The 25554-nt window shown below is 43.8% G+C and overlaps 1 protein-coding gene across 4 annotated transcripts in view; it reads right to left on the bottom strand.

The window, feature by feature from the left end:
- Positions 1-25554, bottom strand: part of ephb2b (eph receptor B2b) — a 139457-nt gene that overhangs the window by 9623 nt on the left and 104280 nt on the right. Inside the window, exons 5-11 of one of the 4 annotated variants that reach the window (XM_054783625.1) lie at positions 23859-24194; positions 7961-8085; positions 7432-7594; positions 6090-6198; positions 4983-5050; positions 2164-2286; positions 1836-2083 (exon numbers count right to left, since the gene is read on the bottom strand). In XM_054783625.1, the coding sequence (XP_054639600.1) occupies positions 1836-2083; positions 2164-2286; positions 4983-5050; positions 6090-6198; positions 7432-7594; positions 7961-8085; positions 23859-24194 (1172 nt within the window). The remainder of the gene's footprint in view (positions 1-1835; positions 2084-2163; positions 2287-4982; positions 5051-6089; positions 6199-7431; positions 7595-7960; positions 8086-23858; positions 24195-25554) is intronic. The other 3 variants (XM_054783627.1, XM_054783626.1, XM_054783628.1) reach the window with 3 other exon arrangements.

Genomic DNA, 25554 nt, shown 5'->3' with positions numbered 1-25554 from the left:
CCACACACTGTTGGTAACAGGTGTGGACAAACACGGACACACTTCCAATACACCATTGTGGGACCTCTGAGACGTATTTAAAATTGTTGAGTAAGGGGCTGCTCAGTCCTGCACCAGTACGATCTTGAAACTACAGTATAAAATGCTGTGTTTCTTTCTTTTTTGAAGAACTCATACAAAGATGATTTATAATCTCAGTCAAGCCGCATCAGCGTCATTATTACTATTATTTATGGCGTTTTAGTTTGACCAGAAACCAAAGCTATCAAAGTTTAATGCACTTTCAAATAGTAGTTGGCCATAAAAAGGCACCACAGGACGCAAAGAAGACAAGTGCTCTCTGCAGGCCTGGACCGAGTTAAGCCGGGTCTGGATGCCTGTCTACAGCTGTTCCCCCTCCACGCTTTCGTAAAGCGCTTTAATGCAGCGCATGGCGTCTGGAACAGAGGTGCAGCTGTGCCTCCAACAGTACACACCTGCACCCCCGCCACCGCCCACCATGACGCCTGCAGAAGAGAAGATTCTTCAGGATGGCGCTTAGGAGGGCAGCCACATTAGCAGTCTGCTCAGACTGCTCCAGTAGCCTACTTCTCTTTCACGCTTTGCTGCTCGTTAGACCGGACTCACGCTTCTCCTCCTCACGTCAAGCCAACCCTCCTTGCGCAAGGCGGCGATTAAGCACCATACATTATGCATGGCATCGCCCTCGCAATTACACATTGTGTGCTGCCTTTCATCGAGATAATGCCTGCAAAAATACCAGACCGGCTCATCTCCATCTAATAGGAATAGTTCAATCGCACAGCACAATCAGAGGCACTGTTGCTTTGCATGCAATGCGCTGCAAACAGCAGGTACCTTTATGGAAAAAGAGCTGATGTTTACTTTTGAACTACATCAGAAAAATCTGGCATTTTGACAGGGGTGTGTTGACCTTCCATATCGACTGTGTGCTATCAAGAGCCTTTTGCACACAGAGATTCCGTTTTGTAGACCGTTTTGTAGGTGTGTGGTCTACACAATCAAAAACCTGTCGGGGTCTCTAATTAGCGAGGTGAAAAGACATTGACATTACATTAACAGTTGTAGCTTTAAGCAGCGGGTCAGCATCCAGCAGCTTTATCTACCTCTGCATGCTTTTTAAAATGTTGGCTGCGTTACTCAGCCGTTAGTGTGAAACTCATGTACGTTACACTTGGCATACTTTTGTTCACAATAAATGCAGCAGTGCCATTAATGCTGTCTGAACAGTTTACTCCTTACCGCTATTACAACATTGGTTCTGTTGCTGATGTGTTGTGCAATATACTTGTTAATAAATGACCTTGTGGTCAAAGAGTGCCACATTTTCCTTTCCAATTTCTCATGCACTCCGAACCATTATCAATGTTAAAACATTAATAAAGTGTTATTCATAATGAGATTTCAAATCTCGGAAATCTCTCCAATTATCGCCTACTTCAAATTAAAGCTCCGCGCTCTTTGCGGTTTAAGTATAAAATAATATAAATAACAAACCGCACACATTTATGGGAATGTGCTTGTGTCTTTTATACAGAACCCAGCGAAACTGGACATTGACTTAATTGTGGGTGCTTCCACAGATAATTACATGTGCGTTGTTTGCTGTTTCGCATAAAATAATCTGAGGTGTTCATTTTGCACCCTAGTCCCGGCATTGTGGTATACCCTTTCACACAGGCATTGTCAGAGCTCACCGATGAAGCTTCGATAATTGCTTGGAACACTTTAGCCATATTTGCATGTCATTCACCTAGAACAGTGACACAAAGGAAAAAGCCAGGAAAATGCGGCGTAAAAGGGGCTTGACTTACCCTGAGGAAGGAGTCCAGAGATCCATTTTCCATGAACTCTGTGACAATCATGACGGGGCTGCTCTTGGTGACCACGCCCTCCAGGCGGATGACGTTGGGATGGTCAAACTGGCCCATGATGCTGGCCTCACTGAGGAAGTCCCGCCTCTGCTTCTCCGTGTAGCCCGTCTTCAGGGTCTTGATCGCCACAAACATCTCCCTCTTCCCGGGAAGCTTCAGGTTGCCGCTGCACACCTCGCCAAACTCTCCTGTTGAACGGGCATCGACAGTCAAGGTTTTTTTTGGTCCGTAGAGGGCATAATAATCCATCCATTTCAGATCCCATTACCTGCACCGATGACCTGCTCAATCTTCACGCAGGATATATCAATCTCCTTGGCGAACTCCCTCACCGCCTCGTTGGGGTCCTCATACGTGAACGGATCGATATAGATCTTCATTCCTGGAGTCACTTGGAAAACAGGAAAGCGACACTAACATATTTGATTGCTGTGCTCATCTGCTTTAAGGTTCAAGTTTGACCCCATAAATCGGACTGACTTGACATTTCTCACACAGCTCAATACGCTCTACAAAAGACCCACTGTGATTTTACAATGTTTCGCCGAATCACCATGAAGTTTGGTACAAACAACCCTTTAGAGGACTGACAGGCACATGAGCACATGACTGTAGAATTTAAGCAACATTGGTTGAAAAACATGGCCGCCATCAGGCAAAGCATATTCGGAGGGGCATGGACAGGAATTGGCCACGACAGTAATTGACAATTAGTCACTGACCATATGTCTAATGATTATAAAACTTTCAGGATATATCAATTCCATGTATGCTGGCATGTCTTCCAAAGCAGTTTAAGCACAACCCATAGGGGATGCCGCAAACGTAATTTACAGTGTTGAACAATGTAAGAAAACCACAGTGTGTCATTATTGCTGTTAAGGTGACTGTCGCTGGATCCTTGGGGCTGTGAGGTCATTTAGTCAACAAGGACATGGCCCTTTTTAACACTGTTAATGAGGCTGGTAAGGTAAAGTAAGGGAAATAAATAAATATACAGTCGTCCCTTTGAATTTCCCGGCTTCACTCTATCACGATTTTTTGAAATATATTAATCAATAAATCATCGCTGTTTCATGGCTGACTACAGCCTACGTTATTAGTCTTAAGATATGCATGCTTAAGCAAATTTGATGTACAGTAGACGCCCCTACAACGTAAATAATCCATTCCGAGAACGTTTACGTTATAGGGTTTTTACGGTATGCAAAGCATAAAATACATGTAAATAGCCTAATCCGTTCCAAGATCTTCCCAAACTCACCCCTTTGACCCTTCAAAATATTCAAAGTCCACCAAATATGGTGGGAAAATATAAGAAAACGTCAGCATAAACATAGTAGAGTAACATTCCAATATAAAATAAGGTAATAAATTAGATAAAACTGAAAAACAAAAACAATCAACTAGTTTAAGGGCAACTATGATGAGGAAGGGAGGTTGAAGGGAGAAGCCTGTCTCTCACACAAACTCACGTACGCGCTGTATGAGTCAGCCAATGAGATGATAGGGTAGGTGGTGCCCCGATAATCAGCCAATGAGATAGGAGTGTAGGCGGTGCCCCGATAATCAGCCAATGAGAGCGTGAAGCGTCAGAAGTGTACTCTGTTAGTCATGGAAAATGTTTCCCTCTCTCTGTCGCGCGAGCTATTCAAATCAAATTTCTGAACTTGCACCGACTTGACGCTTTACGTTATATGGAATTTCTTACGTAATACCATGCAAAAATTTTACATAAGTTCTTTACGTTCAGTGGAATTTACGTAAAAGGAGGTTCACGTTATGCGAGGTACTACTGTATTTTTGGCCTAAATTTTGGCATTTTCACGCATAAAAATGACTTAATGAACTAAAATACAAATACAACACATTCAGAAAACGCATTCGAAAGGCATGTTGATATGCAGTTTATATGTTACATTAGCCACCACAAGGAACTATCCCAGTGCTAACATGTACATAAGACATATTATGTCTTATACAAGCGTAAAGGTGACTATACAGGTGTTATTTCATGTCAAGAGGGCTCTAATAATGTTAAAAACCCGTATTTAGAAGGTCGTAAATATGTTTCATTTCTTAATAAGGAATCCTACTTTGTGGAAATTCACTTATCACCATCACAGTTGGGTCCACTTAACCGCGATAAACGAGCGATGACTGTATTCTGTGAGCCATCATTACTCACCTAAGCCCCGATGCCAGGTAAATTGGCTTAAGGTGGCCTTTAAGCATCCGTGGACTTAAATGTTCTGAGTTTTAAATCCAATTATTTGGCTCCACATCAAGCCTGGGCGATTTGAATGCTTACTGAGCTGGTGCCCGCTGCAGAGCTACAAAAGGCTCACGATGTGTCACACGGACAGAATCGTTTCTCTAAGTTATAAAATGCTGAAAGACGGTTGAATTGTGACCTCCGCCAAGGCGGCATAAACATCAAGATGCTTGGTGGCAAACTACCACTTAAAGCATGGAGAGGGGAGGTAATTCCTCAAGGAAAAAGACTCTGATGTACTTGAAATGGAACTGAGTTGGAGCATTTCCAATAATAAGAGGAGGAATAAGTCATAATATCCTAATTGGGTGAGAAATTACTTTTCAGATCATCCTTGAGGAGTTTTTTGGGGATTATTGCCCCATAATCTCCATCGCGGAGGCATTACATAGATCCACCTAGCCTTTTAAATTTTTTATCAATGGCAAATGACTTGTGCGGCATTAGCATGCTAATGACGTTAGCGTGAGCGAACGACTGACCTACTTCCACAACAATGGCTTTAGCTAACGGTGCAACGTGATGATGACGATGCATGGATATGGAAGTGGTTTAGACTACGGAAGTGGTTAACATAGGCTCACCCCAAAATGGGGTGGGATTTTTTTTGGGGGGGGGGGATATGGTGGGTTTTAGCCAAGGACATCAGCATACAAGGTGGTAGCTATGGTGACAGGTGTGTGAGGTGGCGGTGGGCTCACTGATGTAATTGACTGTGCGAGACGGTAGTCATGGAGACAGGTGTCTCAGGGGGAGACATGGGGGCTGAAGGCGTGGAGTAGGGGAAGTGAAGTGTTAGGAGGTTTACTCACTGTGGCCGCTGGTGTAGTGCTGCAGCTTGTCTGTGTACTCGGAATCAGCCCTGTCGAAGCCACGCCTCCTGGGGAACAGACAAAGAACTCTAGTGGTGGTGGAAAGACAGACGGAGGGTTGGGGCAAGGGGGTTACATGGCCCCCATACACTTGACAGGCTGTCATGTATGCAATCTTTACACAGAAACTTCAGTATGGTTTTTTTTTTGCACTCATCACAGACGTGAAGGAGGAACACCGAAAGGAAACAAACATAACATATCAGAAGAAAAAAAAAAAGTCAAGAATTGCAAGGATTACACTGAAATATTAGGAAAATACAGATTAATTAGAAAAGAAAAAAAATAATTTTAGGAGACAAAAACTTGTAATTTAACAAGATAAATGCCATAATTAAGTTGTAATTATAAGAGAAAAAAATCCAATACTTTTTTTTATGAATTAAGTTGGACTTTGATATGGAAAAAGTCATAATTTAACAAGAAAAACTGTAAAATAAAAAGTTGACTTTTTTCTCTCTTATAAGAAGAAAGTCACGGTAAGCGGAAGAGGATGGATGGATGGATGGATGAGAAGTCACAGTTTTTACAAGAAAAAATGAAAAGAGTTGCAGTTGTTCAAGGAAAAAAGGTATAATATTACAATAATACATACTAATAATACATAATAATAATAATAATAATAATAATATAGTGTTCAGAAAGGTATTGATTCATGTGTTTATTATTGCGCTTCTACAACTGCACTGCAAGTGTACCAAATGTCATAATGAAATTCAGCGATGTCGTCCAGTTCAATATCAGCTGCGAGCGTCCTTACAATATCAAAGACACAAACGTCACAGCAGAGCTGCAGCCTCGATGACGTTGACAGTCGCTGTGAAGTGTTAATGAGACGCATTTCAGCTGCTGTCACACTTTATAGAAACTATGACTGGGACCTTTACAGCGTGATGAAACTTCAGGAATATTCATCAGACATGTGCCGGAGTTACTTGCAGACTTGCATATCATTAAAAAGAGCGTTGCTTGCTGATAGCCTTTTTGCTATTATTACGCTGAATAAAACATTTAAAACAACAACATTTAAATCAGCTGGAGGCTCACCGATTACACACGATGATGATGACAACCACGGCAATGAGGAAGACCAGGCCGGCAGCCGCGGAGCCGATAATGAGGGGCAGTTTCTCCCGAATGCTGGTGTTGTATTCAGCTGCAGGAATAAACAAATAGAACACATTCATAAGCAAATATGCACATTACACACACACATGCTGAGACATGCGGCAGAGTGTCACGCTGCGATGGGTGACAGACACGCTGACATATGGCAGGGCTGAGCACATTAGCATGTTGGCATGTATGCTCTGGTCCGCATGGTGTTTTATCGGGACCACAATCAGGCTGGGCTGCTTATTTAAGAATGCACCTATCCCATGAGGAATAATGCGAACGGAATTAATCCTTTTAAAATTTGAATTAATCATCATAAAACCTACATGTGTAAAAAGAAGTCCGCTAGTATGCAAAAGTACCTTTTTAATGATGTTCTAAAAGTACAACGTGTTCCTGAAGCCTGTTTATCGGCACCGAATGTGAGAACAATCTATCATCTCCCTTACGTGTTTGCTCCACTTTTGAGCGAAGAGGCGCTCAAACGCTTCCTTTTGAATTTGCGGCTTTTCATCACGTCATGAAGGACAAACTTTCTTCCTGATGGACATGATACTTCTCCGACCTGTCCCTGCCTATATGAACTTTGTTAAAAAACAAAAATTTTAAAAAGAGGCTTCACTACACATCTTAAAATAACGCCTGGAGCTCCGGCAACAATCAGCCAGCTACAAATTCCTGCATCAAGGCTAGAGGTGGTTAGAGTTGGAGTACTTGTTTAAGCACTGAAGAAGGGAACAGCTTCAAGATCTAGCTATTCGTAATCTATGTGAAGATAGCCAGGGTCGCTTTAAAGTGGATATGAAATCTGTACCACAAGAAACAGCCACTAAAAGTGTACATAATGCTATGTTTTACTGTAAATTCACTTCTAAGAAGCTTTTGTATGGAGAGGTCAGTGTAAGTTGATGAATGGCATTCCGGGGCTAATGACAGTCCTGGGAACTACGGGCTGGAGGAAATTAGCTTTTCAGAAGGAAAAGCCCCGAATGGTTGGAACATGAACGTACATGAGTGATGTAGAATGTAATGACCACATTCTTGCTTTTTGCAGATGTGTCAGTGAGTAAGTCATCTTTAAAAGGGCCATATTTAATGCAGCATTTGTATTGGGTCTAGATGGAGATTGTGTGTGTGTGTGTTGTGGCTAATAAAGGGGGGGCAACTGAAGCTCTAATGATCATTTCAGAGATGCCTCCAGATATACGTATCAAGTTTACACAAATGCAAATTTTTTAACACTACCGGAGGCTTTGGGGTCCCGACTTCTCACCTTCGGTCATGGTCTGGAAGTACAGTTTGCCGCTGTAGCGTCCAAAGCCGGCCACGGTGCGGGCTCGGACCTGGAAAACGTAGATGCTCCCCGATTTGAGGCCTCGGATGACCACTGTGTTGGTCTGGCTCCTGATGGTGGTGGCGTTATGCTCCGACTGGTCCTGGGGGAGGAATTGAGTCAGTCAGGGGCGCATGAACAATGACGTATCAATTGTAATTAATGTCAATATAGTGATTTTAAATAATACCCACAGTTCTATAACTAAACAATCTAGTATAATCTGATATAAATCCGATATTTATTGGTTTATTTATTATCTATTCTTATTCTATTTTTTATTTTTCTTGTCTGTCATGTCATCTATCTATCTATCTATCTATCTATCTATCTATCTATCCATAAAGTCATACAAATATTAATATATTTTTGTTATAAAAAGGATTTAATAGTATTTTTTTAAATACTTATTAAGTTGAATGTGATCAAACTTTCATTCAGTTATCGAGTATAATAAATGTGCGTGTACCTTCTCATAAAACTGCAGCTCATAGTCCAGGATGACTCCATTAGGCTGGTCTGGCTGGGACCAGGAGAGAGTGATGCTGTCCACAGTGCGGCTCACTTGGTGCATGATGGACACAGTGGACGGCGCTGCATGGGCAGACAAAACAAAAGTATAAGAAGATGATTACAAGTTTGGGTGAGAGCCAGCACACGACAATATTGCAATCTGCTTATAAGCAGATGCACTCGGCATATGGTTAGCATGTAGTTTTTGATTGCACCATTACTAGATAAAAGCAATAATTACCATCCATCATGCATTACTGGTGCACCCGAACAAACGGACACACAGAGGCATTGTTATCTTGCACAAGCTTATTTCATTTAGCTGGAATTGTTGATGTATTTTCCCTCCTACATGAGAGCTTGAAGCACCAATGCGGTATTTTTCCATGCTGAGGAATTACATGTTTTCAACTACTTTGTCCGTTGTGCTTATTTAAATGTTTAGATTGCGGTCTTCGCTCGGAGACAACACACGTCAGCTTCTCTTGCATGTTGAAAAGGTAGGACATTTCTAACTGCAACATCCTTAAGCAGGTTTTGCATGGGCTTATTTTATTTTCATGGCTCACAGAAGTGCTGGAAATACGCAAAAAACAATTTCACACAGCAATCAAGTTTGGGACTGATGTTTACAACATGGGTGGCCAGTGACCTGCTGCTCTCTCTCTCTCTGTGTGCGCTACAAACACCATCAAGCCAACAACCATTACGATTAGTTCAGGGCGCCACAGGTCAGTGTAATACTAAGGGAGGCACAAGTTAAAAACTTCTGTCTGGGGAGTGTGTGTGTGTGTGTGTGTGTGTGTGTGTGTGTGTGTGTGTGTGTGTGTGTGTGTGTGTGTGTGTTGGAAAGGGTAAGAGTGGTGTGAGGCAGGAACAGGAGGGGAGGTGGGAAAGATTTATGGACACAAGTCAGTCGGCATGTTCATTCCCCCCCAGTCCCGACAGTAAAGACACACGTCCGTCTGCTGGGACACGTGTTCCCCCGGGTAGAACGCTACAACAACCGCAATATTCTATAGGCTATAATCATGGACTGTGCAGCTGCATTCAGTATGTCGGTTTCTCGTGCACAGTACTGGTAATTTGCTGCCTCTGTGTACGGAAAGCTAAGCGAAGCGGGCACGTCCTCGCTGGCTCAAGGCCGATGATAAAAAGTCTTTTCACAAACTGCTTCACTATCATCAGCTATTTAGCCGAGTTGAACCAAAGCACCCATTTGAGGGGGCAAAACATCACGTCAGAAAGCTTGATGAAAGGGATGGCGTGTTACTGTGCTTCTGTACGCTGATTTGTGTGTAAGTAGTCGAGATTTCATCTTACAGAGTGATGGTCAGCAGATCTGCAGCATGTTGACGGTCCACTGGTGTCCACTAATGATGGGCATCGGAAGATATTCACTGACCATTGGGAAAGTTAATGTTCAAATGTTGCTGAAATGATATTACAGTGGAAGCTGTGAAGTCACAGACACTGGCATTCGTGATGATAACTACGAATGCTGACAAAGCAAAAGTAAGTGATGCGCCCGTAAAAATTTCTATTTTTGACCCCAAACCCTCCTGCTAGCTTGAAGTTGACATTCTCCTCATTTTGAATCAACATTTGCAATTAAATCGACTCTTGTAATTATTAGAATCGATTCAGCTCCCTTCTCTCTTCAACTGCCATTGTTCATTCATGACACAATCCAGATTTAAGGCCTAAATATAGCCCAGGTGTGTCTTGTTGTGTAATTAGCCTGTGGATTTAGTTCCCAGTTTTCCGTCTAGTCTTTGAGTCTGTGCCATGATAGTGACAGTTTTGTAGCTCTTTGCATGGTTTGTGTGCTTTGGACATCCCAGGCTGAAATTTCGTACTTTTGGATCCTGAGTTGCCCAGTACCTAGCATTAAACCTTTTTTGAGCAGCATTCCTTTGTGGCCTTCATTGCTTCCCAGCACTTGGATGCACCATGCCTTGCCCCTGCATCGCAACCATAACACTCACACACGTACTAAAGGCATTTCAAGTATAAGCATCATCCACTCCTTTGGGGAAACTTTTTAGTCCCTTGTTTAAACCTTCAAACCCAAGAGCCAACTGAAAAAAAAATAACGCAAAGCCTGTAGCTTCAAGCAGCGTATTGACAGTCCAGCAGCTGAAAACAAGAACACGTCAAAGTGATCGTACACATTGACTTTACGAGCTTGGTGAACCTCAGTCCATCCACTGTTCTAGGCTTGGATGGTAATACGGTATTTACACACAGCTTGCCGTTCGTTTCCTACCCACTCTTCCTTTTACTTATTTCCTGTTCCTCTTTCTACAGCAGCCCGTTTAGGCAGCAGCAGCGCTCCACTAATCAAATCTCAAATGATCAATAACACCCATACTTGTTTAAAAGCTGTCAAACTCCTCATGTACATCCTCAAAATGGACATTGAGCCCAATATATGAATGCTCTCTGTTGCTTGTTTGCAGTCGCAGCCTAATAAAGCAATCAGTTACTCTGAGGGGAACTCACGAGTATCCCATTACGGATGCACGCAGACTCAAGAGCAGCACATGGCCTTTTTTCCTGCACAGCATTTCCATTAAACACACGCGCGGTAATCTGACACGAGGCCAAAGAAACAAAGGCAGCTCATGTGTTTCACGTACACGGCATGGACGCATGCCAACAGAGCACTGAGGAAAGGACGAGGTCCAGACGGCACGGTGGTACACTCGGTGTCATGGTCCAAGATGCTGAGATGCTTGTGTCTACAATCTGACTGAGAGATAGCTGCTTAGTAAAGAATGCTGTGCAAATTCAACATCTTGAGCCACAAATGACTCAGATATTGCATAATCCCATTTTCTTGTGAACTAAAAAAGACCCAAGAAGGTTTTGCGATAATTTATCAAATGAAGGTCGGTTTGTCAAGAACTGTCACTTTCTTACAGAGAGGGCAAGCTAGCTGCATGCAAGCATTCTATTCATATTCCTAAAATTAATCAAGTGGTGATAATGAAAAGGACAGGGATTGTAAGTTCACCTAATTAAATTAGATGGCTGATTTGGGAAGACAAATGATCTTTGTGAATAGGGCTGCAGGTTTGCCACATCCTACCCGTACAAGTCCTACCCTGGAGTTCTGGGGAAAAGAATTATATCAGAGTCAAGGATGTTTCATACAATCTGCTCGTTTGTGGACAGACTTGCTTTAAAGACAAAATCAGTAAGTTGATGTGATAAACACGTTGGTGTTGGGGCGGTTGGGGTGGGTTGTGGTGGGGCGGTGGATGTCACGTAGCTTTGATGAGGAAACTCCAGCTGTTGAGGAGGATTCAGGTTTCAGACCTCACATTGCTGCTCGGTCTGGGCTCTAACGTAACTCCGGCATGGGAAGGCAACACTTCTATGGCTCCACATATTATTTTTGGGCACACTGAGAGGAAGCTTTTCAGTGAATTAAAGATTCTAGAGGTAATTTGTCCTTCATTCTCTTTATGTTGATAGAAAAAGCCTTACTCTCATCAATCTAGTTCATGCCATTTTGTCTCTTTTAAAGTAATCTCCAACACCATCCCTTGGTATACCTCGGTGTTATAGAATAACATGATGTAATAATGACAGCAAAACTGGTCACCACCAAGGACCCTGAAGGCCAAACAGCAGAAAACAAAAAGTAATAAAGCTGGTTAATTACTTCAGCTAGATATAATACATTTTCTAGGCTGGCACAAAAATTTGAATTTTTTAAAGAGCTGTGTATTTCAGGCCTTTATTGCGATTTCTTCTTACATCCCAACGTGTCTACAAACATTTTATTAAAGTCCTGGAACAGTCTTCAAATACAAGGATTTAGGTTGGGATGGAGGAGGTAGCGAGAAGAGGACAGAACCCCATAAATCCCTTTTCCTTTTTGTAGTAAAATTTTTTTTCCCAAAAGTGCAATATCTTCCAAAGGTCCCAAACCAGCTGTTCCTCTGGGCTTCCAAACAGGCCTGCCGTTGCTGCTCCGTTCTTTCTCTCGGGCTGCCATCCATTTATGAGCGCTGAATCAGGCGCTCTTTAGCAGAAAGGTCCGTATATGCATGTACTTCTTACTCGCTGGCAGCCTGCCCCGTTTCCACAGCTGCAAAGTATTGTGGCTTTTACACGTATGACAATTTTCCAAAGTGAGATTTGAGTTGATCAAGCTTTAAACCATCTGCAGGGGAAAGGATGGACTAGCAGCATCCACTTAAAGTATAAACTCTTTCTTAAATGAGTGTTTTAGCATCCTAGAAAAGTTCCTGAGAGCCTGTAGGAGTTCTGCAGACCAAGAATATGAATGACAGAGCTAATATTTGGTTGGAATTTTATTCATTTTAATTTGGCATTTCGGGCCGCATGGTGGCCTAGTGGTTAGCATGTTGGCCACACAGTCAGGAGATCGAATTTTCAAATCTCAGGTTGGGCATTTCTGTGTAGAGTTTGCATGGTCTCCCTGTGATCCAGCTTACATGTGACCTAATCAGGACAAACGTTATAGAAAATGGATGGATGAAATTTGGCATTTGACAGTACACAGCCATTACTTTATAAATAGTTGGCTGTGAGAATGCTTACAGTGAACTAATTGTGTCCAAGGTGTGAATATTAAGTGTGAGCACCATTGTTATCTAGCACTGCCTTAAAGCCTCTTGGGCGTGGAGTTGACCAGAAATGCACAGGTTGTTACTGGAATCCTCTTCCACTCCTCCATGATAACATCAGCCACTCCATAACCTTCACCTTCAGCTTCCTCAGCAAGGCACTTGTCATCTTTGGGCGCCTTATCATGTTGGAAAACTGCCATACGGTCTAGTTTTCCAAAGGAGGGGGTCAGAGTCTTCTTCACACAGATCATGTTGCTACCGCCACCATGCTTGACTGTCGGCAAGGCACAATAATTACTGAAAAATATTCCTAATCACAAACTGTAATCACAAGCTGTAAACTGTCTGCTTAAATCAGGGGTGGGCAAACCTTTTGACTCCAGGGCCACACTGAGTTAACAAAATTGGCCGGGGGCCCAGACTACATATTTGATACACGCACATTAGTTTAATCTTATAATTCCAACAGTCCACCTGGAATTTTTTGCCTTACTTTATCTGTAAAAGTGTCAAACAATCTGCTATATGTGGTTGTGTCCCTTCTTTCAGGAGCACTTTAAACATCAGACCACATCAAATAACAAAATTTAATTTTACAGTGTTTTTTTACTGAGTAGGACACCTGGAATGTACATGAATAAAGGATGTGTGATGTACAATATGAAGTATGAACGACAAAACACGGACCATTAAAGAGTAAATGTCCCTCCTTTTTCACGTCCCGTTTTTTTTTATACAGCTTTTGTATTGGATCTCACAAGACAGCTATGGCATTTACAGTTGTGTTCAGGGACACAACTTGCAAGTTGTGTTGACAACTAAGTTCCTTCAGAGAATCAAAACTGGGACAAACGAGTCTTGCAGAAAACATTTAAGACGACAGTACACATCAATTTAAAAAACAGTATTTGGAAAATATTTTTACAGATTTTCTTAGGACACTTGGGGCTGACTTGGGTCAAACGCGATCAGTATTGGAGCTGTCTGTCACAGCCATGCAGAATGATGGTTTTGGATCGCACGGCGCTGGAAGGAAACTCAACAGTTTAGTGAGCTTTGAGGCAAAAGTGTCGTCTGCCGCGAGAAAATCCTCTTAAAACCACAAGAAGCATGTCAACACTCATCAGGAAGAACTGTGTGGATTTGGTTGTTTCTTCTTTTGCAAACATATTTCATAGTCATGTCAGTGTGACACTCGAGGCAGAATGTTTATGTTTTTGCTGCAGGAGCACACAGTATGCTGGAATAGCACCTCTGTTGTGGTCAAAGACCAGTTTTGATTTTTGGCTTAACTTCCTAAGCTGACATCCTGCTTATCTACGAAGTGAGAGGTCGTAGCAAAGATTGTTACACAATAGCTACCATTAGGATACTTCATGCTTTGTTTCTCAAAGAAACAGGGGCGTTACAAGAATAGCAGAGTTTGCCATTGTTTAAAAGCAGTAAGGGGTATAGGATTACGTCATATTTTAGCATATCCATTTTCTACTTTTTTGCAAAATAGTGCATGACAAAAATGCAAATGTCATGCAAAGTTTTCTGAACAAACTTTAGAAAACAATCTTCAGTCAGGTGCAGAAATAGAAACTCAGCAAACTGACAGTCGCTTCATCAGGCAAGCATATTATTTCAGGTAACATCACTTCATAATCGTTGCTAAGTGCTGACAGAGGAAAGAATCCAGAAACCGATCTCAATGTCGAAACTGTGTGTGTGAGCGTATTGCTCTAAAATATTTGCTTTTGCAGCAGGTTGACATTACCTGAGAAACGTGCGCTTCTAGGGCATCTATTCTAAATGCAGCCTCTAAAATAGAAATGCTAAATTATTAATAGCTCCCTTTGCTCCCTGCTTCGTTTGGGGGTGAGGGGACTCGCACGTATTTGCACGTCGCGTCCCTCTCTTGCACCAAAATATCACCGACCAGCGGCGCACATCTCAAGGAGACTCAGCTAAGGGCTCTCTTGGTAGTTTCCTCGTTTTGCTTTTAATTATCAGCATCATCGCTGCCGGCTGAAGTAAATAAATGACTGCATTAAAGTCTGATCGATGATACTGGCATTGAGAGTGTACCGTGAATGCACTCAACAATTATTTGTATAATCACATTATGTTCCCTTTTACAGCCCACTGGGCCATGAGACTGTGGTCTTTTAACCCAGATTTATATGCAGGCGATGTGCATACCCTCTCCTTCCTGCATGTCAAGGCTTATGCTGATGGAGGGGGAAAGAAAGCCCACATGACTAGTGAATGATTCATAAACAGGATCAATTAGTTACTAATTTGGCAATCCATGTGGTAATTCTCCGCTGGGAAGACGTAATTAAATTCTTGTAGTGGCATACATAGATTATTTAAGTCACCTGATGAACCCTGAAGGGTGCACACAATATTTTGACATTTCATCTCCACACTCATCTTGCTGCTCCACATCTTTTCGAGGTGAACAGGTTGTTGTGCATGACAAGCAGTGGGAGCGGCCTCCAGAGGTCCCTGTCCAATGCGGAGACATCCCTTCTGACCCTCACTGGCACAGAGCATATGTGTCCTCCTTGACACCTTCTGTCACTGTCACTGCTTGTACAGCTCGCTGCCTCTTGTGCACACAGCCGCTCAGCAGAATATGCACTCAAATTTGTTGGGGAACTACCATTTTTCCATCCAATCCCATTTCCAATCCTAATAACCTTTATACACACCTGATGAAAATGTTAAGACCAGTTGAAAAATTGCAGGAATGTGCACTGTTGGATCTTAAGGAGATTTTACGAAGAGCTTCAAATGCAAAAAGAAACAATGGGAATGACACAAAACAAATTTTGAGACATTTATGATCCGGGGGATCCGATGTCCGTAAAGACACAAGAGGATCCTCTGCCCAAATACATGTTTTTACTGGTGCTGAGTGCAATCCAATAACCATCATATGACATTCAAGATTCAAGATTCAAGATTCAAGAGAGTTTTATTGTCATGTGCATGGTAAAACAGCAGTTATACCATGCAATGAAAATCTTATTCTGTTCATTCTCCCAAGGAAAAGAAAGAAAAACACAAGAAAGAATAAGAACATAAGAAACATAAACACATATACATAAATACCAAGAAATTAAGCAACAACAGAAGAGACATTAATGCAAGTAAATAATACAAATAAATAAATAAATAAATAAAGTGCTATGAGTGTGTGTTGCGTGTGGCGTGTCTGAGTGCTTCATTGAGAAGCCTGATGGCCTGTGGGTAAAAGCTGTTTGCCAGCCTTGTGGTCCTGGACTTCAAACTCCTGTAGCGTCTGCCTGATGGTAGGAGTGTGAATAATGAGTGTTGTGGATGTGTGCTGTCCTTGATGAGGTTGTGTGTTCTGCGTAGGACTCTAGATGTATAAATGTCTTGCAGTGAGGGGAGGGCTGCCCCAACAATGTTCTGTGAGGTCTTGATCACCCGCTGGAGTGCCTTCCTATCACGTGTTGTACAGTTACCGTACCAAACAGTGATGGAGGCGGTAAGGACACTTTCGATGGTGCATCTGTAGAAGCAACTCAGGATTGTGGTGGACATGCCAAATTTCCTCAGTCTTCTCAGGAAGTACAGTCTCCTTTGGGACTTCTTCAGAATTTGTTGGGTGTTGTGAGACCAGGTGAGGTCCTCGCTGATGTGTGTGCCAAGGAACTTGAAGGTTTTCACCCTCTCCACCTCAGTCTCACCAATAAACAGGGGTCTATGTGGCTCCTTTTCCCTTGTTCTTGGGTCGATGATCATCTCTTTAGTCTTATCTGTATTGAGAAGGAGATTGTTATCACGACACCAAGCTATGAGGTCCGCCACCTCTCTTCTGTATGATGTTTCAACACCACCAGTGATCAGTCCGATGACTGTAGTGTCATCCGCAAATTTAATGATGCTGGTGTTGTTCTGGGAGGCCACGCAATCGTAGGTGAAGAGCGTGTAGAGGAGTGGACTCAGCACACACCCCTGTGGGGTCCCAGTGCTCACAATTCTTGAGCTGGATGTGCGGTTGTGGACTCTGACTGACTGGGGCCTGCCTGTGAGAAAGTTAAACACCCAGTTACAGAGGGAGGGAGACAGGCCAAGTGTGAGGAGCTTATTTGTGAGTTTGTGGGGGCTGACTGTATTAAAAGCGGAGCTATAGTCTATAAATAGCATTCTGACGTATGTGTCCTGGCCCTGTAGGTGAGAAAGGGCTGTGTGGATGGCAGTGTTGACTGCATCATCCGTGGACCGGTTCTGGCGATATGCAAACTGTAGAGGGTCCACAGTTGCCGCCGGGATGCTCTTTTTGATGTGGGTCATGACTATTCTTTCAAAGCACTTCATTACAATAGGAGTGAGTGCTATAGGGCGATAGTCATTCAAGCAGGTCACGTTGCTCTTCTTGGGTACGGGCACTATGGTGGTGGACTTAAAGCAGGTCGGTACAGATGCTTGTGCAAGCGACAGGTTAAATATGTCAGCAAGCACATCAGCTAGCTCTGATGAGCAAACCCGAAGTGCACGTCCTGAGATGTTGTCTGGGCCTGCTGCTTTTCGTGGGTTTGTTTTGTTTAGAACCCTGCGCACATCAGCTGATGTCACCATGAGAGGTGCGTCCTGTGTGCTCCCCAGGTTCAGCCACCCTCTCTGCTCATCAGAAGTTTGGGTGTCAAAGCGGGCATAGAACTCGTTCAGCTCATCTGGAAGTGTGGTTTGGCTGGACGTGGCTACGCTACTCTGCTGTCGATAGTCTGTGATGTGCTGGAGCCCCGCCCACATGCGCCGAGGGTCTGAGGTGGAATAGTAGCCCTCCAGCTTCTGTCTGTACTGTCTTTTGGCCTCTCGTATGGACCTCCTCAGGTCATATCTGGCCTTTTTGTAGTCATCAGCGGTGCCCATGACAAATGCAGTCGAACGAGCACGTAGCTTAGCCCTTACATCACAGTTCATCCACTGTTTTTGGTTAGGGTATTTTCTGTAATACTTGGTGGTGGTAACAGTCTCTATACATGTGCTAATGTAGCCAGTAACAGCAGAAGCATATTCATCCAAATCAACAGTACAATCTTCCCTCCCCGCTGCAGTTTTAAACACATCCCAGTTTGTGCAGCCAAAGCAGTCCTGAAGTACTTGATCAGTTTCTTCATTCCATACTTTAACTGCTGTACTTACAGGGGGAGCTTTTTTGAGAAGTTGTCTGTACGTTGGATAAAGGAATATAGAGATGTGGTCAGCCTTTCCAAAGTGGGGTCTTGGAACAGCCTTCAAAGCACCTTTCATGTTGCAGTAGACTTGGTCCAGGATGTTATTTTCCCTTGTGGGAAAGCTCACATACTGGTAATATTTGGGGAGGACAGTCCTGAGGTTACAGTGGTTGAAATCGCCAGATATAATGAATACAGCGTCTGGGTGTTTGGTCTCGTGTTTATCGATGATGTCATGCAGGAGGCCTAGTGCATTAGCAGTGTTAGCTCGTGGTGGGATGTAAACAGCAGTTAAATACACAGCGCTAAACTCACGAGGTAAATAAAAAGGTCTGCATTTCACCATCAGCAGCTCAATGTCCTGCGAGCAGTGCTTTTCCATCGTCTGTACGTCTGTGCACCACCGTTTGTTTACGTAAACACAGACGCCGCCACCTCTGTGTTTACCAGACGCTAAAGTCCGATCTCCCCGGTAAGCAGCAAATGATTCCAACTTGATCGCCGAGTCCGGTATATCCTCCGTCAGCCAGGTTTCTGTGAAGGTGAGGACACAGCATTCCCTGATCTCACGTTGAGCTGTAATCCTTGCTCGTAGTTCGTCCATCTTGTTTTCAAGAGAGCGGACGTTGGCTAGCAGCAAGCTTGGTAGCGGTGGCCTAGTCGCTCTAGCTTTTAGCCTAGCATGCAGGCCGGCTCGCTTGCCTCGTTTACGCCTCGGATGCTTTGCTCGCCGGGTATTCAGCTCACCGGGGCCGCAGGCTGCTGCGTTCTCCCGGCGCAGAAGAAAGGCAAAGTCTGAGAGGCTAAATGAAAGTTCATGGTGAACCCTGCCGATGTTCAAAAGTGTCTCCCTGTTGTAATGTACTGCGCGAGTGTGTTGAATGTCCAAAATGAACAATAAAATAGCAAAAAATAGAAAAACACGGGAGAGTGTCACAGAGACGTCTGCCACGGAGGGCGCCATCTTTGATCTTTGATCTGACATCTGCGAATGAAGGGTTTTAAGAACAAAAAACGTCTTCAAAGGCCTCGTCTCCTTCAATGCCACAAAATTGCCTGTTTGGAATTTGCACGAGAGCCCCAAACATGGGACACTGAAAGGTGGAAGTAAGTTTTATTCTCTGATAAAAAAAAATGTAACCTGAACAGTCCTGATGGCTTCCAACGTTACTGGCTTAACAAGGAGATCTCACCCAATATGATTTCCACACGGCACAGTGGTGGGGGTGCCATCCTGATCTGGGGTGCCTTTTCCTTCAACAGAACAATAGAGCTTCAGGTTGTGCAGGGGCGTCAAACAGAGCTGTCTATGTGGAGATGTTGCAGGGGGCACCCCACTCTCATGACTGAAGGCCCTTGTCTGTGTGGTAATGACTGGGTTTTTCACCAGGACAACGCTGCAGTTCACAATACCCACCTGACAAAGGACTACTTCCAGAGGAATAACCTCACTCTTTTGGACCATCCTGCGTGTTCCCCCGATCTAAATCCAATTGTGACCATTGGGGATGGATGGCAAGGGAAATTCACAAAAATTATTATCAGTTCCAAAGAGTGGATGCCCACCGTGAAGCCATCGTCACCACCTGGAGCAACATTTCCACTAGGCTTCGGAAAACACTGGCATCAAGCATGCCCACACCAATTTTTGAGGTGATTAACACGAATGGTGCAGCTACTCATTACTGAGTCCTTTTTTCAACATTTTATTTTTATGTTTAGTGGGTTTCTGGGCTTTAATTTGAGCTTTGGTCTTAAACCTTTGATCAGGTGATGAACAGCCTATTTCGCTTCAGTTGTTGTGTGCAATAAATTGCTTACGACATAAATGTTTTGTCTCACTCTAAATTCTTCTTTTTGCATTTTGAATCTCCTTAAGATCCAACGGTGCAAAATGTAAAGGGTAGCAATTTTCCAACTGGTCTTCAAATTTTGATCAGGTGTGCATGAAGTGTTCACACGACCGCGTTGAAGTCACTAGCTAGTGCACTGACACGCTCTGGCAGTGCACCAGTGCTTTTCACACCAGCAGGTAGGCCTGCATGCTCCCAGTCCAACTTGGCTATTTGCACAGTAATTAAGCCATACATCTTCCCTGGACCACATGCAAAACCTGATTACACCCTCAGTGACTGCTGAGTGAGTAATGTGGTTCACCGGCACAATCGGACAGTGTCAGCTGATAAGGAACCAATCCAGTCGCTGTGCATGTAGCCGGCTCAGTCACCTTGAGCTCAAACAAATATGTCCTCTGGAGTGAAATATGTGGCTAAAACCTATAATGCCTGTTCTATGGCAAGCACGCACACACACACACACACACACATAGTATATGAGCAGAATTAATCAAATTGGGAAATACTCAGGTGGCAGGTACTGCAGCAATTAGTTAATACCTCTTACTTGTCACCATCTATCGTTCTATCCCACTGACAGCAGAAACTGGGCACCATTCAATTGTAAGGGTGTTGTGTTGTTGACTTCCTATTAATTAAAGTGCATGACTCATAGGAAATCCTGCTCATTTCTCACTCCCTGTAGCATCCAGCATTCATGCCTTTTTTCTATGTTACTGTTCTGTATAAACGGCAGAATGTGGGGGTCGACTGGTCAATTTTCCACCTTTAGAGGCAGTACCAGAGCTGTAACACAAGTGGGACAGAGCCTGTGTGTAAGGGATCGGGGTGTAACGTTTGACACTTGACACATACAGCCCCGCTGAAAGCAACTGGTGCTGTCTGATACGTTTTCTATAAGGGGTTGTCCACGCAGGAGCGTTTTCAGGTCGAAACGGCAAAGTATATTACCATTTCAGCCTTTCATCCACATGGAAACGGCGCCATGGGTGCCCTGAAACGATATTTTTTGGAAAAAGGTTGTGATAACTCTGATAACACTGGCTTGTCATTGCCATATAGGCATGCAAACCAAAAGTGACAAGCCGACAAGCCAACATAATATCTGAATATTTCGACTGGCAGGATGTACCTCAGTCGACATTCTCCTAATATGTTTTTGTCTTATACTCCAAAATGACTCGTTGTCAGTCTAGACAAGTCCTGGGAAGAGGAAGACGACGGATGTTATGCGCATGCGTCCTATAGTTTTGGTGTCATGTGGTTCTGTCTGTGTGTCTGTTTACAGCGACACAGGCAGGTGTGCCTTATGTTTTACATCATTTTCATCCAGTGATCGATTCCCATCTGGATGCTACTATTTACTAATCCGATACAGTGTGGATGTAATTCTTTTCAACCCGCCAAAAAAATAATCCCAGGAGTGTTCCCATGTGGGCAGGGCCTTGCTTACACTCGATGGCGGTAATAAAACATGGGGTTATGTATAAAATCCTTTACTCTTCTGCTACAGCTGCGATGCAGTCATTTTTCAGGATCTCTGAGTGAAAGAAGCGACGACTGGCTAAGTTTTCACCCTTTGGCACCGGATCCTAACTTCTCATTGAATAGCATGCACACAGCATCGTTTTAGAGTATGAGCTGAGCAAATCATGTAAGGCTCACCGTGACTCATCGCTACTAAAAAGCTTGGAGCCAGTACTGCAGAATTAGTGAAGCTCATAATCAAACATAACACTGAGCACATCATCATCATTTTGCGTGCTATGACGTTACGGTGTGTAATTGAACGATGATGAACGTTTCAAGATTCCTTTTTATTTACAACCTCCTACAGAGTGGAGGGATGAGCGTATCTGGGATGCTTAATGGGGTGTCCCGCCCTCACCGTCCTCCTCTCCATCCACTTGCCTTCACACTAACAAGCCGCAGCTGAGGACAGCGGCCATTCACATCGGAGGCAGGACGTAAATTTGACACCATTGGCTTACAATTTCTTTGTCAATGCAACTGCAACCAGTGGTTCTGTGCTAGCCGCTGATTAAAGGTCACAAACTATACTATTTTTCAGCAATTTGAACAAATGAGTCTCAGATATTCCATAATAGTGTATTGGAATTTATACAGTATATAAGTGCTTTTAGTAAGCCCTACTGGAAACGTAGTTTTGTGTGTGTAGCTTTGATGCTAATGAGCTGTGTGCCTCCACACCTGTCTCCAACAGAGTGTGTGGCTCCAAGAAGAACTATTTTGCACTTTATCATTTTTTACATACAGTATACACTGTAACTCTGCACTTGTCTAGCATAATAGATGCCATACATCACATACAACAACATAACATGAAGGAGTGGGACAGGAGGACGCAAACGTTAGCAACATTAGCATAGATAGTGAGTTACAGTGCTAACATTATGCTCACATTTGAATCATGCTAGTTTGGCCTATTCACTGAAGAAAAAAATGATCAAATTTACAGCTCCCACACCTGTAGGTAGCTGACTGTCTGATAGTTAGTTATGATGCATAACAAAGCTATTTTCTTTTACCATGTGAGGTGAGAAATGGTGCGTGTATTCAAGGGGCAGGCTCATCTTGCCAGGGGCGGGTCAGAGATGGTATCATGTCCAGGAGGAGGGAGATTTTTCTCTCGAAAGTGGAGCAAACGAGTGTGGAAGATGACAGTTTGATGCTCATAAACCAGCTCTCAGGACACAAATTACTTCGAGAACATCAGTAAGAGATACGTTTTACATAATAGGGGACCTTCAAGACACGTGTATTATTTGATATTTAATTTGTTTTCACCCAGCTTGCGCTCTCCTCACTGCCAGTGTGAAAGCCCAGGCACAGAGCTGCCTGTGGTAATTAGGGCTGACATGATGTTTATGTAACCTCCAAGCCTCACAAACCAGATGCAATTAGGCTCCTGCTCGGTGTGGCCCCCATCCTTGTAGCATAGCACCGAGTCCTGCAATTGCATGCTTCACGAGCGAGCCCACTTCTGCTGCGTCACGGGGGAAAAGGTGGTGGGGTGCACTGGTAGAATTTCACAGCTCCCTGCGACGGGAGCATTGCCCCATAATCTAAAATGACGGACACTTCGGTAGAGAGGGCGCAGAGCCCCCCAATTTCCGCCAGAACCCCTCAGCGGGGGAAGCCGGGAAGCCAAGGGCCAAGGCAGCAGACTTATTGTGGTCCAGTGAGAGAGCGAGCGGGGCAGGGGCCTCATTACAACGCTTAACTGCACTCACAGCCCTCATTAAGCGACCACACTAGTGACTTAAATCCAAACAGACAATAAAAAGAGGCTGCCGTTTGAGTAAAGGCCTCCATTTTGGACTCTCAGCATTGTAATGGCTACTTTATGGAGCTGTAAGGCAAACAGATTTCCGTAAACACTGTCGTTTGCTACAATGGGTCAATTTGAGAGGAACGTTTAGGGAGTGCAGTGCGCAGTAATGAGAGTGAGTGTGTAGTTAAACAAATGCAACATGTCCAGTGTAATAGAAGCTGAGTAACAGGGTGCTTTAGGTGGCCCAGTCATACAGGAATCTGCAGGGGGGTGCGGGTGGGGGGAGGGGGGGGGGGGGGGGGGTGAAGGATAAGACATCACAAGACGTCACAGCAACATCATTCCTCCCCTGCTATGTGATGCATTTGATTGAGACAGTTAGAGAGCAAATCAATGCTTTAGCCTCAGTCAAATGATGAGGGTTGGGGGAGACTAAAGGCACAATCACAAAGGCTAAAAGAGGCAAGTGTTTGCAGATCGAAAGAAGGCTTTAAGGTGTCTCTTTATGGAAACCCTGAGATTAAAAGGCTAAGCCAGCCCTGAGGAAAGTTTTTTTTTTCTAGCGGAATACTTGTCTATAATCAGTGAATGGGAGAAAGGTAGTGTTTTATATTGTTTAAAATAACGCTGACACCAAGTGGGTGGATGAGCTGCAATCAGCAGTGAATGGAGATAGAGCAGCGGGCCTGCCACCGCCACAATCTGCAAATCATGGCTGTGAGGTTAGAGTGTAAGGACCAGAAAGCCGTCCCATTTTGTCTGTCCCGCCATCGACAACACACTCAGAGACACTAATCTGCATTCATCAGCATACAGGATAGGGAGAGAGGAACGTGTGCACTCTGCATTATGTGCTTGTGGAGTGTGATGAAGAGGAGGCATAATGGTGTTCACTTACCAGCCTGGTTGGTGGTGATGTTGACTGAGGCGTACTGAGGGGAGTAAGGGCTCTGATCCGACACCCCGTTGACAGCCTGCACCTCAAACGTGTACTGCGTGTGGGCCAGCAGGTCACTGATGTACACCCGTGGCTCCGTCAGGCCCAGCTGGCGAGGCAGGAACTGAACGTTGTCCCCGCAGCGGGTGCAGCCGCCCCGCCCGCCGCCGCAACTCTTGCAGATGATGTTGAAGACCACGTCCTCGCGGCCCCCGGAATCCCGAGGAGCCATCCACTCCAGCATGACCGAGGTCTCGTTCACGCTGGAGATCACGGTCTGTGGAGCGGAAGGGACCGCTGGAAGACGGAATAGATTCCGGAGTGAGGAAGCGCACATTTACATGATAAAAAACATTTTTTGTTTGTATGAAAACGCTCACATTTAGACACAAAACCTACCTCACTTGAAAATGAAAAATGAAAAATGAGCATGCCAGGCCAAAAGTTGGTGATACCTTCTTCCAAAGTAAAAACACTTCTTATTCACAATCATGTTTTGAAAACCCTTCATTTGCATATCTGTAAGATTAACATTAGGTAATGTGACTCATTTTAACACTTTAGTAGGGCAGTAAATGCACACTGAAATGCCTAAACAGTGCTGTTCAAATTATGGTATTTTCATACTCCAAAAAGTTGTCACCTGAACAAATGTCCTAAAAAACTAATACTTCTGTCTGTTTCCCATTAAAAATGTTATGTAAACGTCCTTTCAGTTCGCTGAACACATGCTTTTTTTATTCATTTTAGCTGGCTGCAGCGCTTAACAGGAGAATATTAAATAACTATCACTTCAAACCACAACAGTCATTAAGTACATTTTCACAGATGGTGTGTGTGGTGTAAATGTGAACCAATGGGGACATGTGGTCAAGGGAGTTTGGTTGGGAAAAAAAAACATACTAAAATGTATACTATGGAAGAGGTTATGTTTTCAACTTTCAACTAGCTACTAGCACACCTCAATTAAAAAGGGAAGTAGCTTGAGCCAAGGGGGAAAAATTGTTGAATTTTGGTGCAAAAGGTAATACCATCGTTTACAGGACCTAAGAGGAGAGATGTTTGTCTACTTGGTGTTGCTGTTTAAAAGAATCACGCTTTTTGAAATAATCCCCAATGCATTCATAAATTTGATACCGAATGCTACTAATTTCTCAGGAAAACTTGATAGCTCTCCAAGGCTTTGGCTGACAATCGTCCCTCACAGGATTCCCATTCACTGGATCGGATTTTCTAAGCTAGTGCTCACAATGAAGTGTTTTCTTCACAATTTCCCCGCAGAGGAGCATCATGAAGAGCTACTAAAGTAGATAAAGCACGAGCGGGCTACACATGTTGACTGAGAAGCCACTCATATAAGAAGTGTTTATCTTTTTCAGGCACGTGGAGGACGGCGAGACTAATGTGTTAAACAACGGCACTCCTCCCACAATATCCGGAATCTGAATCGATCACTTCTTGTTAAACCGCCTTTAAAAGGCAGCAATTAACAGACCTCCGGCTCTGGAAGGAAGCCCCTTCTTCTTGGTTGTGAAACAGAACTCCTCCTCGGCGTCTCTGTCCCAGGGAGGAGGACTAATACACCCCCATTAGCTTAGACGGGTGGCTCTGGTGGGCCCCGCTTTAATCAGGCCGGGTCGTGCTGTGCTTAATGCCA

This window comes from Dunckerocampus dactyliophorus, chromosome 8 (assembly GCF_027744805.1).
Source record: "Dunckerocampus dactyliophorus isolate RoL2022-P2 chromosome 8, RoL_Ddac_1.1, whole genome shotgun sequence".
Lineage (NCBI taxonomy): Eukaryota > Metazoa > Chordata > Actinopteri > Syngnathiformes > Syngnathidae > Dunckerocampus > Dunckerocampus dactyliophorus.
The sequence above is the reverse complement of the archived record's forward strand: the minus strand, read 5'-3'. Positions and strand labels throughout refer to the sequence as shown.